Source organism: Drosophila navojoa, chromosome X, assembly GCF_054131105.1.
Source record: "Drosophila navojoa isolate 15081-1374.11 chromosome X, UAZ_NAV_1.0, whole genome shotgun sequence".
Classification (NCBI taxonomy): Eukaryota; Metazoa; Arthropoda; class Insecta; order Diptera; family Drosophilidae; genus Drosophila; species Drosophila navojoa.
In genome coordinates, this window is record NC_142895.1 from 5,663,889 (window position 1) to 5,684,099 (window position 20,211).

The 20,211-nt window shown below is 40.1% G+C and overlaps 1 protein-coding gene across 2 annotated transcripts; it reads left to right on the forward strand.

Annotated features, from left to right (window-relative positions):
* Positions 1-401: 401 nt before the first annotated feature.
* Positions 402-18,676, forward strand: Fim (plastin-2 fimbrin). Of its 2 annotated transcripts, XM_089263265.1 has the most exons (6): positions 11,291-11,450; positions 11,836-12,008; positions 15,037-16,147; positions 16,235-16,513; positions 17,535-17,788; positions 17,867-18,676. In XM_089263265.1, the coding sequence occupies exons 2-6, from the start codon at positions 11,931-11,933 to the stop codon at positions 18,065-18,067; spliced, it is 1,923 nt and encodes a 640-aa protein (XP_089119391.1). In that variant the 5' UTR covers positions 11,291-11,450; positions 11,836-11,930; the 3' UTR covers positions 18,068-18,676. The 2 variants fall into 2 exon arrangements, with proteins under 2 accessions (XP_089119392.1, XP_089119391.1); XM_089263266.1 differs by lacking the exons at positions 11,291-11,450; positions 11,836-12,008 and adding an exon at positions 402-1,266.
* The last annotated feature ends 1,535 nt before the right edge of the window (positions 18,677-20,211 follow it).

Consider the following 20,211-nt stretch of genomic DNA (forward strand, 5'->3'; position numbering starts at 1 on the left):
CGATATAATCTGCTCACATGCTGCTTTTTAAATTTCTAAACTCCATAATTTAATAAGCAACCCATCATTAATACCTCTACCCGCACATTAACGGCTCAAATTCGCGTTAACAGAACTATGTTAACTTCCAGTAGAGCCCTTAACTGTTCCCATGTTAATTTTTAAATTAAGTACGTAACTGAATATTAATATCATATATTATTAAGTGTTTCAGAAATGGTTATTTGGTCTTATTACTAACCTATTTTCAATTTACAGTAATTGTTTCAGTAATAGTACAATTATTGTAACAGTCTATACCCCTTTTCAAATTTCGTTGGGTATTTTTTTGTGCGCGACATTTAAATGTAAGTTTTAGTATTTTATGTATATCTTCTTGTATGCGATTAGCGGGCACACTGCTAAACGCCATATCAGTTTTAATTCAGACTTTCTTGCGCATGGTTGGTGTGCCCCGCCAGCAATATATAAAGTTGTCGAGTTATTGTTATTGATTGCTATATAAGAAAGTGTACGCAAACAAAAGCCGGCAAACCCGCTGCAGCCGAATAATAACCAAAATAAGCAATAAGCTGAGCTTTCAGCGTCGTGTAAATACAAGTGGAGAGTGGGACCAGATTTGTTGGGCTTACATACATCTATAGATATATATTTTGTTAAGTGCAAAAAAGTCGTGCATCGTGTGCCAAAACATAGCTCGAAAGAAAGAGGAGAACACAAAAATTGGAAAATAAATAGCGAAATAGCAAAATAGCAATTATCCAGCGCAGTAGCGTGTAAAAGAATTAACAACAATAACAGCCATAAATAAAAGCCGCCGCCGCCGCCAACGCCACCCAAAAGAAAGTGTCACTGCTGCCTCCCCCCAAACCCATCTTCATCTTCTTCTTCTGTAGCGGGCAAACAAACCCACCACCAGCACAACAACACATAAGAAGACGGCAGCGACGCAGTTTTTCGCACAACAAAAACAATAAGAGAGCGGCAAAACGGCGACAGCAACAGCAACAGCGACTGCGACAGCGACCGAGGTAGTGGCAGAGGCAACGCGACTGTGGCGATAAAGTGAAATTAACTATAATTTATTTAACTAATAGCCAATATAACAATTAAGAAAAAGCAACAGCAACGAGAACAGCACCAACCAGCAGCACCACCAACAACAACAGCAACAACAACAACAGCAACAAAATGGCAACATTAAACAAATTTACAAAAACTTTATCCAATGATGAAAAGGCCGAGATAAAAGAGAAATTTACAGAGGTGAGTTTAGAATCAAAACGGCGCTTAGCATAACTTACATATACAACTATCCAATTAAATATTAATATGTATGCATATGTGTATATACATGCATACATATCATCTTTTGTGTTAGATCGATATGTGCAAGTGTATGATAAATTTTGGGCGACCGTGTAGAAGGGCTTTTGGGGCTGGGCTTACATTCGTATCTCAATTGCATGAGTCACTTAAAGGCTGCGTCGCAAAACCGTTAACCGGTGCATGTGGGCGTCGGCGTCGACTGTAGCAGCAACAGCAGCAGCGGCAGCGACGGCGACAGCGACAATGGCCTTCAACAACCCCCCATGAAGAGAGCGACATCAACAACAACTAACGGTAATGCGCCAGCCAGCGCATGCATACACTTATACACATGTATAAATATACATATACTTATGTAAATGTATGTGTGTGTGTCTGTTTGAGTATGTGTGTGCGTGGGGGAGCGCAGCGCAGTGCATGGGGGAAAAACAAGTTCTCTTGGGTGGTGGCCGCGCCATGTCTTGTGCTCTGGCCGTGCATGCAGAAGAGGCAGAGTGCAAAATCAAGAGACACAGCCGCAGCGTATCAACGCAGCAACGCAGCAACGCAGCAGCTCAGCAGCAGCGCATGCGCTGTTTGCCCCTGCTGACGCACAAGTTCAATGTCTATGGTAGCCTGCCCCCCACCTTCGACACCCACATGACTAATCCTCGTCAAACTAGGCAACGGGCAAGACAACAACGCATGCTTCTTTCACTTTACTTGGAATTCCATATGAATTTCGCGAAAATAACATTTGAATAATACACACATGCACACTCATACGCACACATAGGAGCAATGTTTGTATGTGGGTATGCAGGGGCTAAAGTATTTTCATAGTATGACAACACGACAGAGCGCAAAGAAGGCAAACAAAAACCAGTTTCAGCTTAAAATAAAAACACACACACACACATGGACACATACACAGACAGCGGTGGAGGCATAGACAAAGACTGAGAGGCAGAGACGGTGGCTCTGGCAAAGATGGGAGAGCGTGAAAAACTACGACTCAGCGACAACAGCAAGCCAAAGTCGAAGAGCAACTACAGTATAAACTCTGCTAGGCGAATATGTATGTGTATGCTAGGTTGCATGCAGTGTTATGAAAAATGAGCACTAATAACACATATGTATGTGTACAAAATCGCATAGATTCCAATAAATTTACATATTGCGCTGACCTAGTCGCAGCTGTTGAGCTGTCTGACTGAGCGAGCCATCACTGTAGTACATCAGCAGCGACTTTGCTTTGGCCCCGCTGTCTGGTTCAAGGGGCAACAGTAATTGTGTACAATTTCTTTAGAGTATTTACACCCACACACATACACACTCACCAAGACAGACATACACACGTGCACAGTTGTCTCACACATTTAATAGCTTTCAGGTGTAGCTTTTCGATTTGCCAACTGTAATTGCTATTGCTTCGTCTTCGTCCGCCCACTCACCGCTTAATGCATTTGCGTTTGTTAACAGTTAAGCAAGCGGCGCGGGAGCGCACGCGCGTAGCGGTAATCAAAACACAATGTGGCATTGTTACGAGTGCGCTCGCGCGCGTACTTATAAATATGCGTGGCAAGCGAAACGATAAAAAGGACAAATGAAACTAACAGCGAGAGAGAGAGAGGAGGAGCGAGAGAACCAGTGAGAGAGAGGAGTGCTGCTTAAAATAACAATGAGTGCAGCGTAGGCGGTGGCAGGCTAAATTATACTGGATCTCGCGCTGATTGACACTTAAATGTGGATTTTGTTATTGTTGTTGTTGCTGTTGATTTTATTAATCAAAGCTTTTGCTGCTGCGGCGAATGACTAATGCAGGCACACAGACATAAGAGTGACAGAGAGCGCACGAGGTCGGGACTTGTTCCGCATTTAAGTGGCCGCCGCTTTGCTTTTGACTCTGCTTTTGTTTATGTCAATCAGAGACAGAGTTGCCACACTCGCGCACAAAGCATTTGCTGTTGTTTGTCTTAGCGTCGGTTTGTGTGCGTGTGTGTGGGAGTGTCAGCAGTAATTGCTGCAAAGTCTTGCATTTTGTTATAGAGTGAGCGAGTGAGTGAGAGAGTTTATGTGTTTGTGTGTGTGCATGCTTTATGCATACATGCTTACGTACTTTTATGGTTTATCAGCCCGCTTACTTTGTGCATGCATGTCTTAAGTTGAATAGAGACGAGCAGCACATAATTCATCGAGCAGCGTTTATTAGGTCTGCGCAGTTGTTGTTTTTATTTTCTTTTCTTCTGTGCCCATTCTCAGCAACAACAACAATAACAATTGCGGTTGTTGTTGTTTGCGTAGCTGCTGTGGCATGGCTTTTATCAAGTGCACTTTAAGTGCAAAGGGCACTGCCTAGCGAGTGTGATAGAGAGAGAGAGGGAGAGAGAGAGGTGGGGCACATTTAAGGAGAACGCTACTTATGCATCCACTTAAGCATTCTTTACATTTAGACAAAGCCCATATGACGTTCCATCGTTTTATTAATGCATATGCAAAACGATTTACAGTGCCATTCAAAAGTCGTGCAACACGAGCAGCACAGTGGTTCGTGTTGCATTCAAATTGAGACAAACGATTTCGCCTATGTGTTTGTCATGTAGATAACAATAAATGCAGGCATACATACATATATACATGCATACATATGCTTACATGTGTGTGTGTGTGTGCATGCATGTGCATATGACATATGACATCAGTGCTATTGGAATTTGAAATGCAACAAAATAAAGAAAACAAATTTACATATTTACTGTGCACACTGTGTCCGTGTGTATGTGTATGTGTGTGTGTACGTGTGTTAACTGTAAAATACGTGATAAGCGTAAAGAAATCATTAAATAAAATATATGCATTAATGCTTATTTATTATGCTATTATACAATAAAAATTTGTATTAAACACTTTATCTTTTTTTTTTCAAATCCCGAAGCTCTTATGTTATATAATAATATAATAATTCCCAGACACTAATGCAAAATGAAAAGTAGCTCGAATGAGCATTAAATGTCGTACAACGAAAGTTTGTGATGTTTGCAATAGCATTTGAAACGATGATAATTTGAATATCATATATCATTTTCATAAATATGATTTTTCCTTATAAATGTATGTACATAAATATACAATATCCTAGTACTAATATGAGTTGTAAATCCATCCATTGGCATTTCATATAATATGTTGAAATGTTATATGTAGCGAATATATGTATATATTTTTGTGCATATATAGATTTTTGAGTTCCCAAAATAGATTTCAGTTTGATCATAACGGCTTTGGCCCCACTGTGCGCAGCGAAAGTGATTTTTAATGCGTTTATTGCATCGCATGCCAGCTGTGTGGCAACTCTGTCCGTCTCGTTGTCTGGCTGTTTTTTTTTTCTCTCTTTTTTGGAGCTGTCACTTGTCGTTTGTCCTTATGCAAAAGTTTTTTTTTTTTTAAGCTTTCTTTTGGTTTGTTTTTTTTTTTTTTTTTTGCGTGCAGAGTTCCTTGAACTCGGATTACCAGTTACTTTATGGCGACGATAACAACGTTCATATATGTGTGTATGAGTGTGTGTGCGTGTGTTGTTGCATTCCCAAAGTATGTGTATATATTTTGATCAGTTTATTTGCCTGGCGAGTTTTCACTTTGCACAAAGAGCGAGAGAGAGAGAGAGAGAGAGAGAGAGAGAGAGAGAGAGACGAAGGGAGGCTGCGGGACAGCGTGGGCGTCAGGTTCAGGGGCAGCGGCAGCGGCAGAGGCGTAGCCATGTAAACAGAGACAACGAACGATTTACTGCCTCATTACCAATATTTGTTGGGGCTGGCAGCAGCAGCAGCTAACTGTTAATTTGTCATGCGGCCAAGCGGCGTTTAAACTAATTAACACACGCCCTCAGGGTGTGTGTGTGTGTGTGTGTGTGTGTGTGTGTGTGTGTGTGTGTGTGTGTGTGTGTGTGTGTGTGTGTGTGTGTGTGTGTGTGTGTGTGTGTGTGTGTGTGTGTGTGTGTGTGTGTGTGTGTGCTCACCCCCACTCCCTGCCCTACCCTTCGCTACCAGTCCACCCTCACATAAATCGTAAGTCTCGACTCTATTATGAGTTCCGTCTGTTCGCGCGTAGTTTCCCCAATTGGCTGAGTCATTTAGTCGTCATTTATCCTTGTGACTAATATACATACATACATACCGTATTATGTTTCATGCACAACAAATTGCAATCAGTCGCCGCCGGCAAGGGCCACGCCCCTGGCATGAAAAAACTATATATGTATGTATGAATATATGTATATACAAACCTACAAAATGTCGAGTCCGTGGCCAGTGGCAAGTGGTCATTGGGCTTGTCTATGCGGCGGATATGTGTCACTACTGATTATACAATTCACTTAGCTTGTCGAGTAAGTAATGTCTCCCTCTCCCTCTCACTCTCTCTCTCTCTCTCTCTCTCTGTGTGCATAATGCTCGACTCTTTATCTTGTTGGTCGCATTGCCAATTTCTACATAAAAATTTATTACATGCAAGCGAGTTGAGTTCAGTTGAGTCGACTCGAGTCGGCAAGCGCGCAGAGTCAAATTTGCTGTACGTGTTACAAATATCAATTGACTTCCATGATAACCAACAACAACAGCAACAACAACAACAACAGCAACATCAGCAACAACAACAACAATAATAAAGTTGATGAAGACGACAACACGAATTGACAACAACGCTCTGGACGCTGGTGCAGGTGACAAAATTGTCAATAAACAAATTACAGAGAGAGTTTTTTTCATGTATATATAATTATAAAATATGTATTGTTATTAACAATGAAATTACTATAATGTTAAAGTAAACTATTATTATTAATATTATTGTTTCAACTATTTGCGTTTGCACAAATTATTATTATTATTAAAATATAAATCAATATACAAATTATTATTACACATTCGATTACGTTTGATAATGACTAAATCATGATCATTATATGTTAATTATATATAGCAGACGGAAGAAGGCGTGGCAGAACCCACAGCTGACATAGCTGAGTTGATCTAGTCACGTCCTCCTATACGTCCGTCGTATAAGCGTCCAGATCTCGTAAACCACTAAAGCTAAAGACTTGAAACTCTACACGTATACTCTTATATACCAAACGCACGTACGAGTTTATCATATTTGTCGATAACCCAAACCCTTTTTCTATTATCGATAATAATCAATTATTTGCCTTACTTTTTCAAATGAAATTTGAATACTATTAGAGATGGAGACGTAAGATTTTCTGTGCAATTCCATGTAATGTATACAAAGATTTTATAGTTGGTAGGTTTTGGATACCACGCCCCCTTATGCCATAAATTACTATGCAACAGCTATTTGCTATTAGAGACTTGAGTAAATGTTTTTTTCCCACGCTCGAAACACTCCTCCGCTGCCCTCTTGAACGCCCCAATCGTAGCATAGCGTCGGTCTATCATAGATCGCTTGAGTTATGGGTGCTAGTAAGTGTGAAAATCTTGGGGTGGCTATTGTGAGTGCGGCATCACATGGCTGTGGGGTTTGATAGAGTTATAGATGGACTGAGCCACTTTAAGGCCTGGGCTGAAATCGAGGGATGATTTGAGCACTTCGAATGCAAGGGAACTTGTCGATGTTCGTATGAAACAAATATCGATAAATCGATAACACGCTTATTATGAATACCCAGCTATATATAAAGAATAAATCTCATTAAACAGCTCACTTTTGTCGGGTGCCAACTACTTTCTATGATAGTCTTTCCCCGCCCCTGTACTTAAAGCCATTTAGTTGACTGAGACGGCAAGAACTGTAAATACATTGGCATATGCATAATCATGGACTGGGCTGGGCTCATTATTAGTTTTTGTTCAATTGATTTCCTTTGACTATTTACGATCGACGGCAATGAGCAATGCTCTGTGGCATGCATAGATATGTTCGCTAGATACTCGACTACAACGCACACTGACTGTGACAGTGTTGATTAACATGTTTTTCAATGCTGTTCGAGTTAGTCAGCGATGCCGTTGCCGATGTTGTCGATTCAATCAACGTCAAGCGCTGATGTAATGCCGCCTTTGTTGTCGAGGTCGGGCTTCAGTTAGAGTTGGAGTTGGAGCTGGAGCTGCATGCAGTTTTGGGCCAGCGTTAAAGCCCCGCTAGCTGCTGCTGCCACAAAGGTTCGTGCCTGGCATGAGCAATTGGAATTTGACTAGTGAACTGGTTCCAGGCCACGAAACCGGTTCAACGAAAGCGAAAAATAGCAACAATAGCAAATAAGACCATAACAAAGTACAAATGCGATAAATACAATGCATAGAGAGTCATACATACATACAGACATACATAGATAGAGCTCTGCGTGTGTGTGAATACATAACTGTGCACTATATTGAGGGCAATTTGGTAGCTCCCTCCTGGTGGGTGGGGGAAGCAAAAACGAGTTGCTTGCGTCACAGAGGGCAGCCATTAAAGCCGCGACATGTCATTAGACATGACCCGAACGCACGCTCAAACAGGTAATAACCAAGCTACTAAAGGCCAGTGTCCAAGGGAGAATGAACGCGGTAGAGGCAGCAGCGGTAGAGGCAGCGGTAGAGGCAGAGGCAAAGACAGTAAACAGCGTTTAGCATCTTTTGGCCCGCTAATGAACTTCATTTGCCGTAAATTGACTCCAAATGACAATCACAGCAAAAGTTCATTAACAAAACTTTCGCGCGTCGTCTCTTTGTCAAAAGAATCATAATTACGGTGCGTGTGTCTAAGTGTTGGCCGTATGCCGTTCCATTCTGACCTCTTTACCTGGCTTACCTTCTTGGCTGTTCTCTCTCTCTCTCTCTGTTTGTGTGTGTGTGTGTCTTCTGTCTCTGACTGTGAAAATGCTTCTAGGCAATGACAGTGGAAAGGCCAAGAAACGTACTTGAACTTGCCAGAGCTCAAGGTAAATAAAAAGTACCTTTCCAACTCGTATGCTTACAGAGAGACCTAGGGGGAGAGATATGTAGACACACACTTGAGATGTTTGACTCATTTTTGTCACAGTTCAGTGTAGTTCACTAATACATGTTATTAGTTGAGAGGAAGCAAAACATGGAAGTTATCTAGTGCTGGGAGTACTAGACTTGGACGCTGCTATTTAAAGCATTTTGGGCTTCTTTAATAAACGATAGTGCATAGACATACACATCCTCACATACACACACACACACATAGTCTCAGAGACGCACTCTCTCTCTCTCTCTCTCTTTCCCTCTATCTCTCTCTTGAGCTGCTCTTACGGACTTTCATTGTTGTAAACATTTTCTTCTAGATAGACTTTAACAAATTTCGCAGCATAATAATGAAATCTATTTATAATATATGACATTATTATATATAACTATAATCAATAAATCTAGAGCTAGATTTGGTTACCTTTCATTCATATGTGAATGTGATTTAGTACATTCATTACGTATTTCAAAGCAAGGTATTTAGCTATAGGTCCTAAGTCTAGTACTCTAGCCTTTCTGACTTATGAGATTCCAAGTATGAAGGCTTTAATCTCGTAAGACACATAAGCTGGAATATGCTTAGATCGACTCAGTTGTTCGTCTTAAATTAAGTATAGATATACTCTATCTCTGTCTCTGTCTCTGTCACACTTTCCTCCATCTACTGCATACATTTACAGCACCCTCAATCAATGAATTCCCATTTGATAATAGATAGTTACTTAACACTAGCAATGTCAAGTGCCAATGGTTTATATTAATTGATTTTCCTAGTATATTTATGCAAATGCAAAACATGTTTGCAATTGATAAATGTATAAAAATGTTCATATATAATCTATATTACATAATCATATAACAAATGTGGGAAAATATATATTCAAAATGTTATCGTTATGTCATCGATAATTTGGAAACTGAGTCGCATTTATGAATTGGAGCAATTGATGAAAGCACAGCACGTAAATCGAAAGCTGTTTAAACACAATTGTAAGCACTACGTACATGTATATATAGTATATAGTATATTCACATATGAAATGTTAACCTGCTGTCAGCTGAACTGAATGGAATGGAAAGGGCTGCAGAACAATGAACAGAACAGAATGATAAAGTGCGAGCACAGTGCACAGGCACAAGGCACAGTCGCCGTCAAAAGTAGACCATCAAAAGAAATAATTTAAACAGCTGGCAAGTCCATGAACTGAAAGACTTTCAGCTAGAACAATGCTTGGCCTTTGTGTGAATGGAGAGATCTTGGGATTCGTCATCACGAGGCGAAATCAAATAAAACAGAGCATATCTCAAGGAAGCATACATACAAAAGGGAATCATATACTTATTATAGGACATGACGAGCAAAGAGCTCGACTGTCTTTCAGGCCAGAGTTTTAATAGCTAACTAACTCCCTATCGGCAAATAGTTTCTTATCAGTTTTTTTGGGCCAAACGCTTTTAAATTTATGTTTAACAACACATCACAGTTGGCGAACGGCAATTGGCACATAATTCCCTGGCTGATACCATGGCTATTAAAAAACCAATTACGTTTAAGTGACATGTTAGTTGAGTACAGCTCTCTCTCTCTCTCTCGCTCTCTCAAATCGTTCAGTTCATCATATCTGAAGTACATTTGAGTTATGACCGCTTACATACCTACTTCAAATACATCGACTTACGTAAGGTATTCGAGCAGAGATACAATTTCGATGCGTAAGCAATTTTCCAAAGGTTCTTTTTTTTTGGTTTTTGGTTTTTTTTGGCACTGAGACAAGAGTTGCCACAGTTTCCGCCAAAAGAAGTTGAAATATATTCATATTGTTTAAGAAATAAAAAAGAGAAAGACCTTTTGGACATTTACATAACAATCGATCAGGCGTTGAATGCTCTCAAGCATATGAACAAAATATGCAAAACTTGTTGAAGAAGTTTTTATATTCTGGTCGAATCAATTTAGATGAGCTTTGGAGAGCAGTTATAACAATAACAGCTCGATAAGATAAGATATAACACTAACAGTTCAATAACATGGCAATAACAGCGCAAGGAGTTGACTCTTTGCTGCTTTAGTCAAGTTTTTATTATACTCACATACATATTGTCTCAAACGGATTTCAATCTCAGATTACTAGAGTCTACAATCTGACAGAGATTACCCGAAATTAGTGAATTTCGATTAGCTTTATGGCTGGCGAACACAAGTTAGAATCTTGGACAAGTGCAGCTTAACTGATCGAGTGTTATGACAACTCTATTACAACAACAGGCGCTAATCGAATGTAATCTGATATGCTTAATCGATATCGCTACAATTCTTGTTAACTGATTGACGGATTGGCTAACTGACTGACTAACTGACTGACTGACTGATTGGCTAGCTGACGTTTGGGAATTCAATGTAGAGCAAGGTATACGAGTGCTTACTGTTGTTGTTGTTGTTGGTTTGTTCGCTTGGTTGAGCTGATTGGCTGTCTCTTATCAGAGCGAATGACCAAAATACCAATGCACACACACACACACACACGCACTCACATTGAGAAAAGCTAATTGTGAGCTCATATGACTCCGGTTTTTTTTTTAATGAAATCAAGTGTCAGACTAATTAAATCGAAACTGAATCGAATTGAAGTATGCAAATTAAAAGGGGGACATTCAGCGCAATGACTAACTCCGATATGGTAAGAGAAACTTATGGAGCTGCTTGCTTGGTTTCGTTAAAATAAGCAATGTGACTAACCCCTATTTGTCAATAATATCCATACTGAAATATAATCAGAATACGAACGATACAGTAGTGCCGCAAGAGCGAGGCAATCCATGCATATGTGGATGATTCAGGGCATAAAAACAGACGCTCTTCAATATGGTTTGGTTTTCCAGCGATCGATTTGCCGCCGGCTGCTCGCTCAGCCGTTATCAAATATGAAAGAAGAAGAGATAGAGAAGAAAGAAAGAAAAAAACTGCTGCGCGTTCGATTTGTGGGAGAGGTGGGCGAATGAGCGAGTGGGCCTGTTGGTTCTGGCTCTGCCTGCTGCCTGCTGCCTGCTACCTTCTGATAATAGAAAAGGCATAAATAGTGCGCACTGCGTCAGGCGCTCAATTAGTAGTACAGCTCGTCCAGAGGCGCCCACAGCAAAACGCCGGAACGCAGAGTAAATTACAATTTGAATTCCAGTGTATTTCCCATAAATCCTGATTGCTCTCTCGCTCTCTCACTCTCGCTCGCGACCTGTGCCAAAGCTCCAACGCTCTCGCTGCATTCACGGCTCGCGCTCTCATTGATTTTGCACGTAACGGTGCTGTAAGTTCTGTCGCCTGTCGTCCAAGCACTCGTGCCGCGCTCTCAAATCGATCGTGTGTCCGTGTGTGCGTGTTTGTGTGTGCGCGTGCTCTTTGCCTTTCGCTGTTTCCTTTCCTTGAGCAGCGCATTTTGTTTTTGTTTTCGTTTCTGCGTGTGCGTGTGTATTTGTCTTCAGTCAATTTACTTAATTCACGCATAATTTTTTGTTCTGTTTTGTTTTTGTTTATTTTGCTCAGAAATTAAGTGGCTAAGCGCAAGAATTTAAGAGAACATTCAAATCGAATATACAGAAAAAAAAAAGTTCCAACGAAATAAATAATATCAAAGAAATATGGCCGATATATTAAACATTGAGCAGCACGAGTCTGTGGAGGAGTTCAGACAAAATCTGGAGGAAATGTTGCCCGAAGTATGTACATACATATATTGAAATGTGAATGTGAATGTGTGGTTTTATATGGTGGTGACATCTAGATGGCGCCACATAATCATGCAAGTTGCATTGTCTCCGCTCGTTTCTCTATTACGTCGACATGTATGCGACATCTAGATGGCGCCACTAGCTCATTTGCAATTGCATTTTTGAATAGTTCCTCTGCGATTTCAAATACAAATTCTAATTTTATTACTCACGGACTCACGTAATCAAGAGGTGTTTGCTCTCTCTCTGTCTCTCTCCACAGCATTGTCGTTTGCCATTGTTGTCGGGAACACTTTATTGTCGTTTCAGAATCGATAACACAGACAGGCGAACAACAACAGCAAACAGCAGCAAATATGCGCTCTGCTGTTGTTGGATTTTATAGACAGTTACAGTGAACACCTTTGATAAAGTTCACGCGCCTCGAAATCACAATCAACTGACCACAGGGCCAAATCGAACTTCCGCCTAATGTCAGTCATTCCAGGCTTGCCATTTCGCCATTGCGTGGTGTTATCACAGCGAAACTATTTGGCCTAGAGCATTTAGGCCACCCGTGCAGGCACCACCACATCAGTCATTCGTTTCCATTCTTTCTCCCCTTATATGGGTATATATACATGCATATATATATACCTATATGCGGTCGTAAGCATTACCATATAACTGAACTGGTGCTATTTTCGATTTTGTTGCCATTTTACCACAAAACCTTATCTTATCGGGCAACGCGAAGCAAACGAACGAAACCGCCAACATCATCATCATCATCATTATCATCATCATCATCATCATCATCGTCGACAACAACATCGAGCCAAACAGCACAAACACAAAATACATACGAGCCATACCATTTATACATGCCTATATCTGGCCATGATGAGAATTTCACACCAGAGTCAGAAAGCGCTTGCGGTTCCTTAGCCCATGCCGAAATGTGTTTGCACTTCTCCGTTTGAGGTGGGCAAAGAACAGAAAACAGAAAACGAAATAACGTTCTCGATTGCCAATCACCCAGTTTGACGCACATTATAAAAGCTCCATGGGTTGGACTGCACGGGATGGGGACGGAACTGGGCTAGGCTGGCCTGGCCTGGGATTCGAATAGATATTTCACTAAGGGAAATTTCTATAATCTTAGAACCTTAGGCTCGTAGCTCTCTCTGGAAAAGTTTCTTCAAGCTTAGGGTATTTAATAGTAATGCCTACTATATCATATATACTATATCATTATATCTTATGTTTTCTAGAGTTATTTACATTCAAATTTGTGCTCTGTTTACTAATCTAGCCTTCATTATTAATACATTGACTACTGCCCAAGGCTAATTAGGGACCTAAGATTTTTGGCTTCTTTATAATATGGCATTAAAAATATGGACTATTTTTTATTATTCTAAAATACATAGTTAATATAAAAAAAGTACGCAACAATAAATTAAATTTTTTAAAGAAACAATGAGAATATAATAACTGAATTACATTAAACAAATAATATTTTAAAAAATATTTAATATATAAAAATTTAAAAAATATGAAAATTAAAAAAATATAAAAATTTTAAAAATATAAAAATCTTAAAAATATAAAAATATAATTTTTTATTTATATAAATATATATAATATTTTAATATTAAATTTTGAAAAAATATTACAATTGTTTTTAAATATAAAAAACATACCAAATGTAAGAATTATTCAAAGTATATAAATCTATACATATATATATATATATATATATATATATATATATATATATATATATATATATATATATATATATATATGTGTTTTTTTTTTATTAAAAATACAAATATAAATTATCCATATATATAAAAAATATAAAATTATATATATAAATAATATAATATAAAATATAAAAATTAGATATACTGAAAAGTATAATATAAAGAGTATTCAAAATATAAAAAAATAAATATTATTTATGTTAATATTAAAAAAAAAAATTAATTTATTAAAAATTATTATTATTATTATTATTATTTTTTTTTGTGTATACATATATACAAATTGCATATATCTTGCACTACTTTTGTTGTCGTAAATTATAAGATTAATAACATTATGAAATATTTAATTTAAATATTTAATACTTATTATGAAATATTAAACTCGATATAGTTTTTGCTAAAATTCATAACAACAAATATAAATATATATTTATATACATACGCATATATATAAATAAAAGGGAAAAACCTTGTCACATTCCGGTATTGTGGCATTCCGGCATTACGCATGCCACTTCAATGCTGATGATCGCAACGTTTGCGGCATTCCGATATCGATAACGATTGCGCACGATTCGCTAAGCTGTCACAATGATAGTTCAATTACGCATGCATATATACGTATATATGTACATATCTCTCTCTATCTCTCTCTCTCTCTTAATATATGTATATATATTGACGCATACGTCAGTTGAGCTGTCCGATAATCATTTCCAGACACTGTGAAATGATATGCAAGCGCCTTTGGGGCTGGGCCTGTGGCTGAAAGGGGGGCGTGCGGAGGGCTTCGGGAAAGCCTTGGCAAGATATTTACCAACGATCCAATTGCAGTGATGGCAAGCAAGACGAAACTGGGACTGGGCGAGGGCGGGTAATTAATCAAGGCGGCTGATAAGAGCGCCCCAGATAGCAGAGAAGCCATCAGAGTGGCGGGAGCAAGAGATGGGAATGGCAATGGGAGTGTGATCACTGCTCTCTCTCTCTCTCTCTGTCTCTCTTTACATAGCTGAGGTAATGTGTGTCCATATGCCACTACTAGATCGATCGCTGCCTGGCATCTGTTTAGCATTGGCATTAGTCAATCCACTCGATCGTAGGTAAATGGGAGGCGCTGAGTCAGCGAATCGAACTAGAAGTGCGGCCATGAGTAAGATGGGCGTGTTAGTCATCGTTCGCTGTAGTCGATGACGATAGATGGGGGGGGAGCTGTTGTGTGCTGAGATTAATCCAATGTCTGTCTCGATCTTGTGCGATTGCAGCTGGATGCGAACAACGATGGCTTCATCGATCTGAACGAGCTGAAGGACGCCCTCAATCAGGTGGGCTTCAAGCTGGCCGGCTACCAGGTGCGCGAGATGATCGACGAGTTCAAAGGCAAACAGCGCACGGCGCATCAGGGCAAACTGAATCTGGATGAGTTCGAGACGCTCTGCTTGGACCTCAAGTCCAAGGATGTGGCGAGCACATTCAAAACTGTGGTGTCCAAGAAGGAGAACCTGGAGACGTTAGGCGGCATGTCCAGCATATCGTCCGAGGGCACCACACACTCGGTGCGGCTCGAGGAGCAGCTGGCCTTCTCCGACTGGATCAACTCAAATCTGGGCCATGACAAGGACCTGCAGCATCTGCTGCCCATCGATCCGGAGGGCAAACGGCTCTACCAGTCGATCAGCGACGGCATCTTGCTGTGCAAGATCATCAATCACTCCTGCCCCGACACAATCGACGAGCGCGCCATCAACAAGAAGAACCTGACCGTCTACAGGGAGTTCGAGAATCTGACACTGGCGCTCGTCTCCTCGCAGGCCATCGGCTGCAACATCGTGAACATCGATGCCCACGATCTGGCCAAGGGCAAGCCGCATCTGGTGCTCGGTCTGCTCTGGCAGATCATTCGGATTGGCCTGTTCAGTCACATCACACTGGACAGCTGTCCCGGGCTGGCCGGCCTGCTGTTCGACAATGAGCGGCTGGAGGATCTGATGAAAATGTCGCCAGAGGCCATACTGTTGCGCTGGGTGAATCATCATTTGGAGCGCGCCGGCATCTCGCGCCGCTGCACCAACTTCCAGTCGGACATTGTCGATTCGGAGATCTACTCGCATCTGCTCAAGCAGATAGCCGGCAACGAGGCCGACGTCAATCTGGATGCGTTGCGCGAGTCCGATCTGCAGCAGCGCGCCGAGATCATGCTCCAGCAGGCGGCCAAGCTGAACTGCCGCAGCTTCCTGACGGCCCAGGATGTCGTCAACGGCGTCTACAAGCTGAACTTGGCCTTTGTGGCCAATCTGTTCAACAATCATCCCGGCCTGGACAAGCCCGAGCAGATCGAGGGTCTCGAGTCCATCGAGGAGACGCGCGAGGAGAAGAGTAAGTGTGATTCTCTGCCGCTGTCTGCAATTCCCGTTTTAATCTCCCTCCATCTTCGTCTTCTTCTTCGTCGTCTTTGCCTTGCAGCCTATCGCAACTGGATGAACTCGATGGGCGTGGCGCCGCACGTCAACTGGCTGTACTCGGATCTGGCCGACGGCCTGGTCATCTTCCAGCTGTTCGATGTCATCAAGCCGGGCATCGTCAACTGGAGTCGCGTCCACAAGCGCTTCACCCCGCTGCGCAAGTTCATGGAGAAGCTGGAGAACTGCAACTATGCCGTTGATCTGGGCAAACAGTTGAAGTTCTCGCTGGTCGGCATTGCTGGACAGGATCTGAACGATGGCAATGCCACGCTCACGCTGGGTATGTGGAAGGAGGAGGAGGCGAAATAGTTGTATAGAGAGAGAGAGAGAGAGAGATAGAGATATGGAGGTATAGAGAGAGAGATAGAAGGATAGAACAAGGGATATATGGAGATATGGAGATATATAGAGAGATAAATATAGATAGGTAGAGGTATGGAGTTATAGAGAGAGACAGAGATAGATATGGAGAAAGAGATATATAGGTATAGAGATAGACTTAGAGAGAGGTAGAGATATTAGAAGATGTATATGTATATGAAAGATAAAGACAGAGATAAATAACGAGATAGAGAAATGAGATATAGAGAGAGATAGAAAGAAAAATATAGAGAGAGAAATATATAGGGAAAACGAAAGGGAGCGAGAGAGAGATGGGAACAGATATTAAGATATAGGTATATAGAGTTAGAAATCTTAAGAAAAGAGTTATAGAAATATAGAGATACAGAGATATGAAGAGAAAGTGAGATAAAGATATAGAGAAATAGAGATAGAGACATATGGAGAGAGATGGAGATATATAGAGGTGGAGAAGTAGTGATTAGAGATAGGGAAATGGATATAGGTATATAGAGATATAAATATTAAGAAAAGGAAATATAGAGAGAGATAGAGATATATAGAGGTGGAGAAATAGCGATTAGAGATAGGGAAATGAAGAGAAATAGAGATATATAGAGGTAGAGATTTAGTGATTAGAGATAGGGAAATGAATATAGGTATATAGAGATATAAATATTAAGAAAAGAGTTATAGAAAAATTAAGATACAGAAATATGAAGAGAAAGCGAGATAAAGATATAGAGAAATAGAGATAGGGAAATATAGAGAGAGATATGAAGATATATAGAGGTGGAAAAATATTGATTAGAGATTGGGAAATGAAAGAGAAATGGAGATATATAGAGATAGAGATTTAGCTACACGGGCATCTCCCAGACATCTATTGAGCTAAGCTGAACTGAAATTACCGAGAGTCTAGGCGAGCTCTAATCGGGCTTTCCCCGTTTCTTTTACAGCTCTCATCTGGCAGCTGATGCGCGCCTACACTCTGTCGATTCTCTCCCGGCTGGCCAACACGGGCAATCCCATCATCGAGAAGGAGATCGTGCAGTGGGTGAACACACGGCTCTCCGACGCCGGCAAGCAGTCGCAGTTGAGGAACTTCAACGATCCAGCGATTGCCGATGGCAAGATCGTGATCGATCTGATAGATGCCATCAAGGAGGGCAGCATCAACTATGAGCTGGTGCGCACCAGCGGCACACAGGAGGTACGTGCCGGCAGTTAGCCAAGTCAATGTGTACTCGACTCCATTCAATATTCAATTTGGATTTTTTTATGTTTTCAGGACAACCTGGCCAATGCCAAGTATGCCATATCCATGGCGCGCAAGATTGGCGCCCGTGTCTATGCCCTGCCCGAGGACATAACCGAGGTCAAGCCCAAGATGGTGATGACCGTCTTTGCCTGCATGATGGCGCTCGACTATGTGCCCAACATGGATAGCGTTGATCAGAACAACCACAACAACAGCAACAACAGCAATTGAATTGCAACAACAGCAATTGAATTGCAACAACAGCACCACCACCACCACCAACAACAACAAACACAGCAACAACTCAATTACACCTACAACTAAACAACAACAACAACAAATTGTAAAAAAAAACCACAACAACAAACGGAATGTAAGCAATACGTACGGATTGTGTCTTGGCCGTAATCAAACTGAAACTAACTTGCAAAAATTAGTGGCGCAACAACAACAACAACAACAGCAACAACAATCATCATCAACGAGCTGCAAATTGTTCTTGTAACGTTCTTTTAGAATTTTTTTTTTTTTAATATTATTATTATTATTTTTATTGTATTATTTTTTTGCTATTGTAATTAAGCGTAAAAAGTTAACAAAAGAAACAAAAACACGAGAGAAAACCTAAAAAAAAAAAAAGGAAAGAAGAGAAACAACCACAACAACAACAACATCAACAACAACATACCCCATACACAACACCTTTTGTGTTGTTAATTTATATATAACAATATACATACGAAATATGTATATATAAATATGTCTACTTTTTTTTTAACAAAAATGTATTGTTTAATTATATAAACTAAAAAAAAAAAAAAAACAAAAAGAAAACGAAAACAACAAAAACGAAACCTTATTTTATAAATAAAGGTTTGGCCTCTTCTGTTTACGTCTACGATGCGAGCGTGCAAGAAACATTTGTAATAACAGTAACTAAAATATATTGTAATATATGCACATACACATACATATACATATACATATAGCTATACATGCATATATACATAGATATGTGCAAATACTAAGCATATATACGTACATAGATATTTATATTCATATGCATATATATATATATATATTTGTATGCATAATTCTATTTTTGCATCTAGAATTTGACCTGAGATGAAAACAGTTAACTTCATTCTCCCGCTGCTGCAAATGGCATATATAACATACATACATACATATTGATATATCGATACATATGTATAGACATTCATTCTTCAGTTACGTATTAGAGTGAGATGGCAGACACACTCACACACACAGACAAACACAAGCAGTGAGCGAGAGAGCAATAGCCGTCACTATCGAGCTTTTATTTGTATACTCATTCACGAGAGTGAAATGGGTATATTGATTATGTGCAATGTCCTTCCGCTTCTCTGTCTGTCTGTCCGTCCGTCTATCCGCCATTGAAGCTACACACTTGAAACTTAGTAGGCGTGGCAATGCATTTTTCGGCATCGCAGAAACCAAGATAATTGAAGAGCTAGAGAATTGAAGCTCATATATCTACGCCCATTAGGGGCGTGGCAAAAGCTTGTCCACTCTTACAGCTACATAGAGATGATGACATCCTCTATTGCCCTCTACTATGTGTATATGCATCAATTGGAGGCGTGGCAAATGGGAAAATGTTTCGAAATGAACGTGAATGAGTATTCTGCAACGATCTTACTTGATTTCCTAGTGCAATGAGGCCGGCGGACAGACAGATCAGAAATGTGGATCGAGAAAATAAAGAACGAATTAAAACAGAAATCAATAATAATGTATGTATGTATTATAAAAAAGCAACAAGTAATCGAAATAAAGCAAACAAACAACAAGAAGAAGAAGAAGAACGAAATCATATTCGTTGACATTTCATTTGATTGCACAACCAAAATTCAACAGCTAATTCAAAAGTTTTGCCCACTTTTGATTAGAGCGAGGCTAGGTGAAGCGAATCGCCGTTCTGTAAGCACTGCAATAATATATGGAATGCAATCTCGAGTCGTAAGCACTTTTCGCCAGCTGCTCCAATGGGGGGCAGGTGTCGCAACCCAGTCACATACATATATGATGTGTACATATACATATATTTATGTAGAGGTAGAGTATATATACATATATATATATATACATATATATTGTCACACAATCTGAAATCAATTATAGTTGCCAATCGCATTCGCCTGGCCCTGATAAGCGCCCTCACGTGGATCCAAGCAACGGCTTATCTAACTAATGTGATCTCAATTATTGCTTTTTTTTTTTTTGCTTTGGTTTTTTTTTTGTGTGTGCAAAGTTCATGCGTCATAAAGTCCTAATGCTGATCAGCAACGTTAAGCTAAGGCAATCAGAAAGTGAGAGAGGAGAGAGAGAGG

Excerpts from the sequence above, each read along its gene's own strand:
- Fim (XM_089263265.1), top strand. The coding sequence starts at position 11,931 with ATGGCCGATATATTAAACATTGAGCAGCACGAGTCTGTGGAGGAGTTC. Across the intron at positions 12,009-15,036 it reads TGGAGGAAATGTTGCCCGAA|CTGGATGCGAACAACGATGG; the intron begins GTATGTACATAC and ends GTGCGATTGCAG. Across the intron at positions 17,789-17,866 it reads GCACCAGCGGCACACAGGAG|GACAACCTGGCCAATGCCAA; the intron begins GTACGTGCCGGC and ends TTATGTTTTCAG.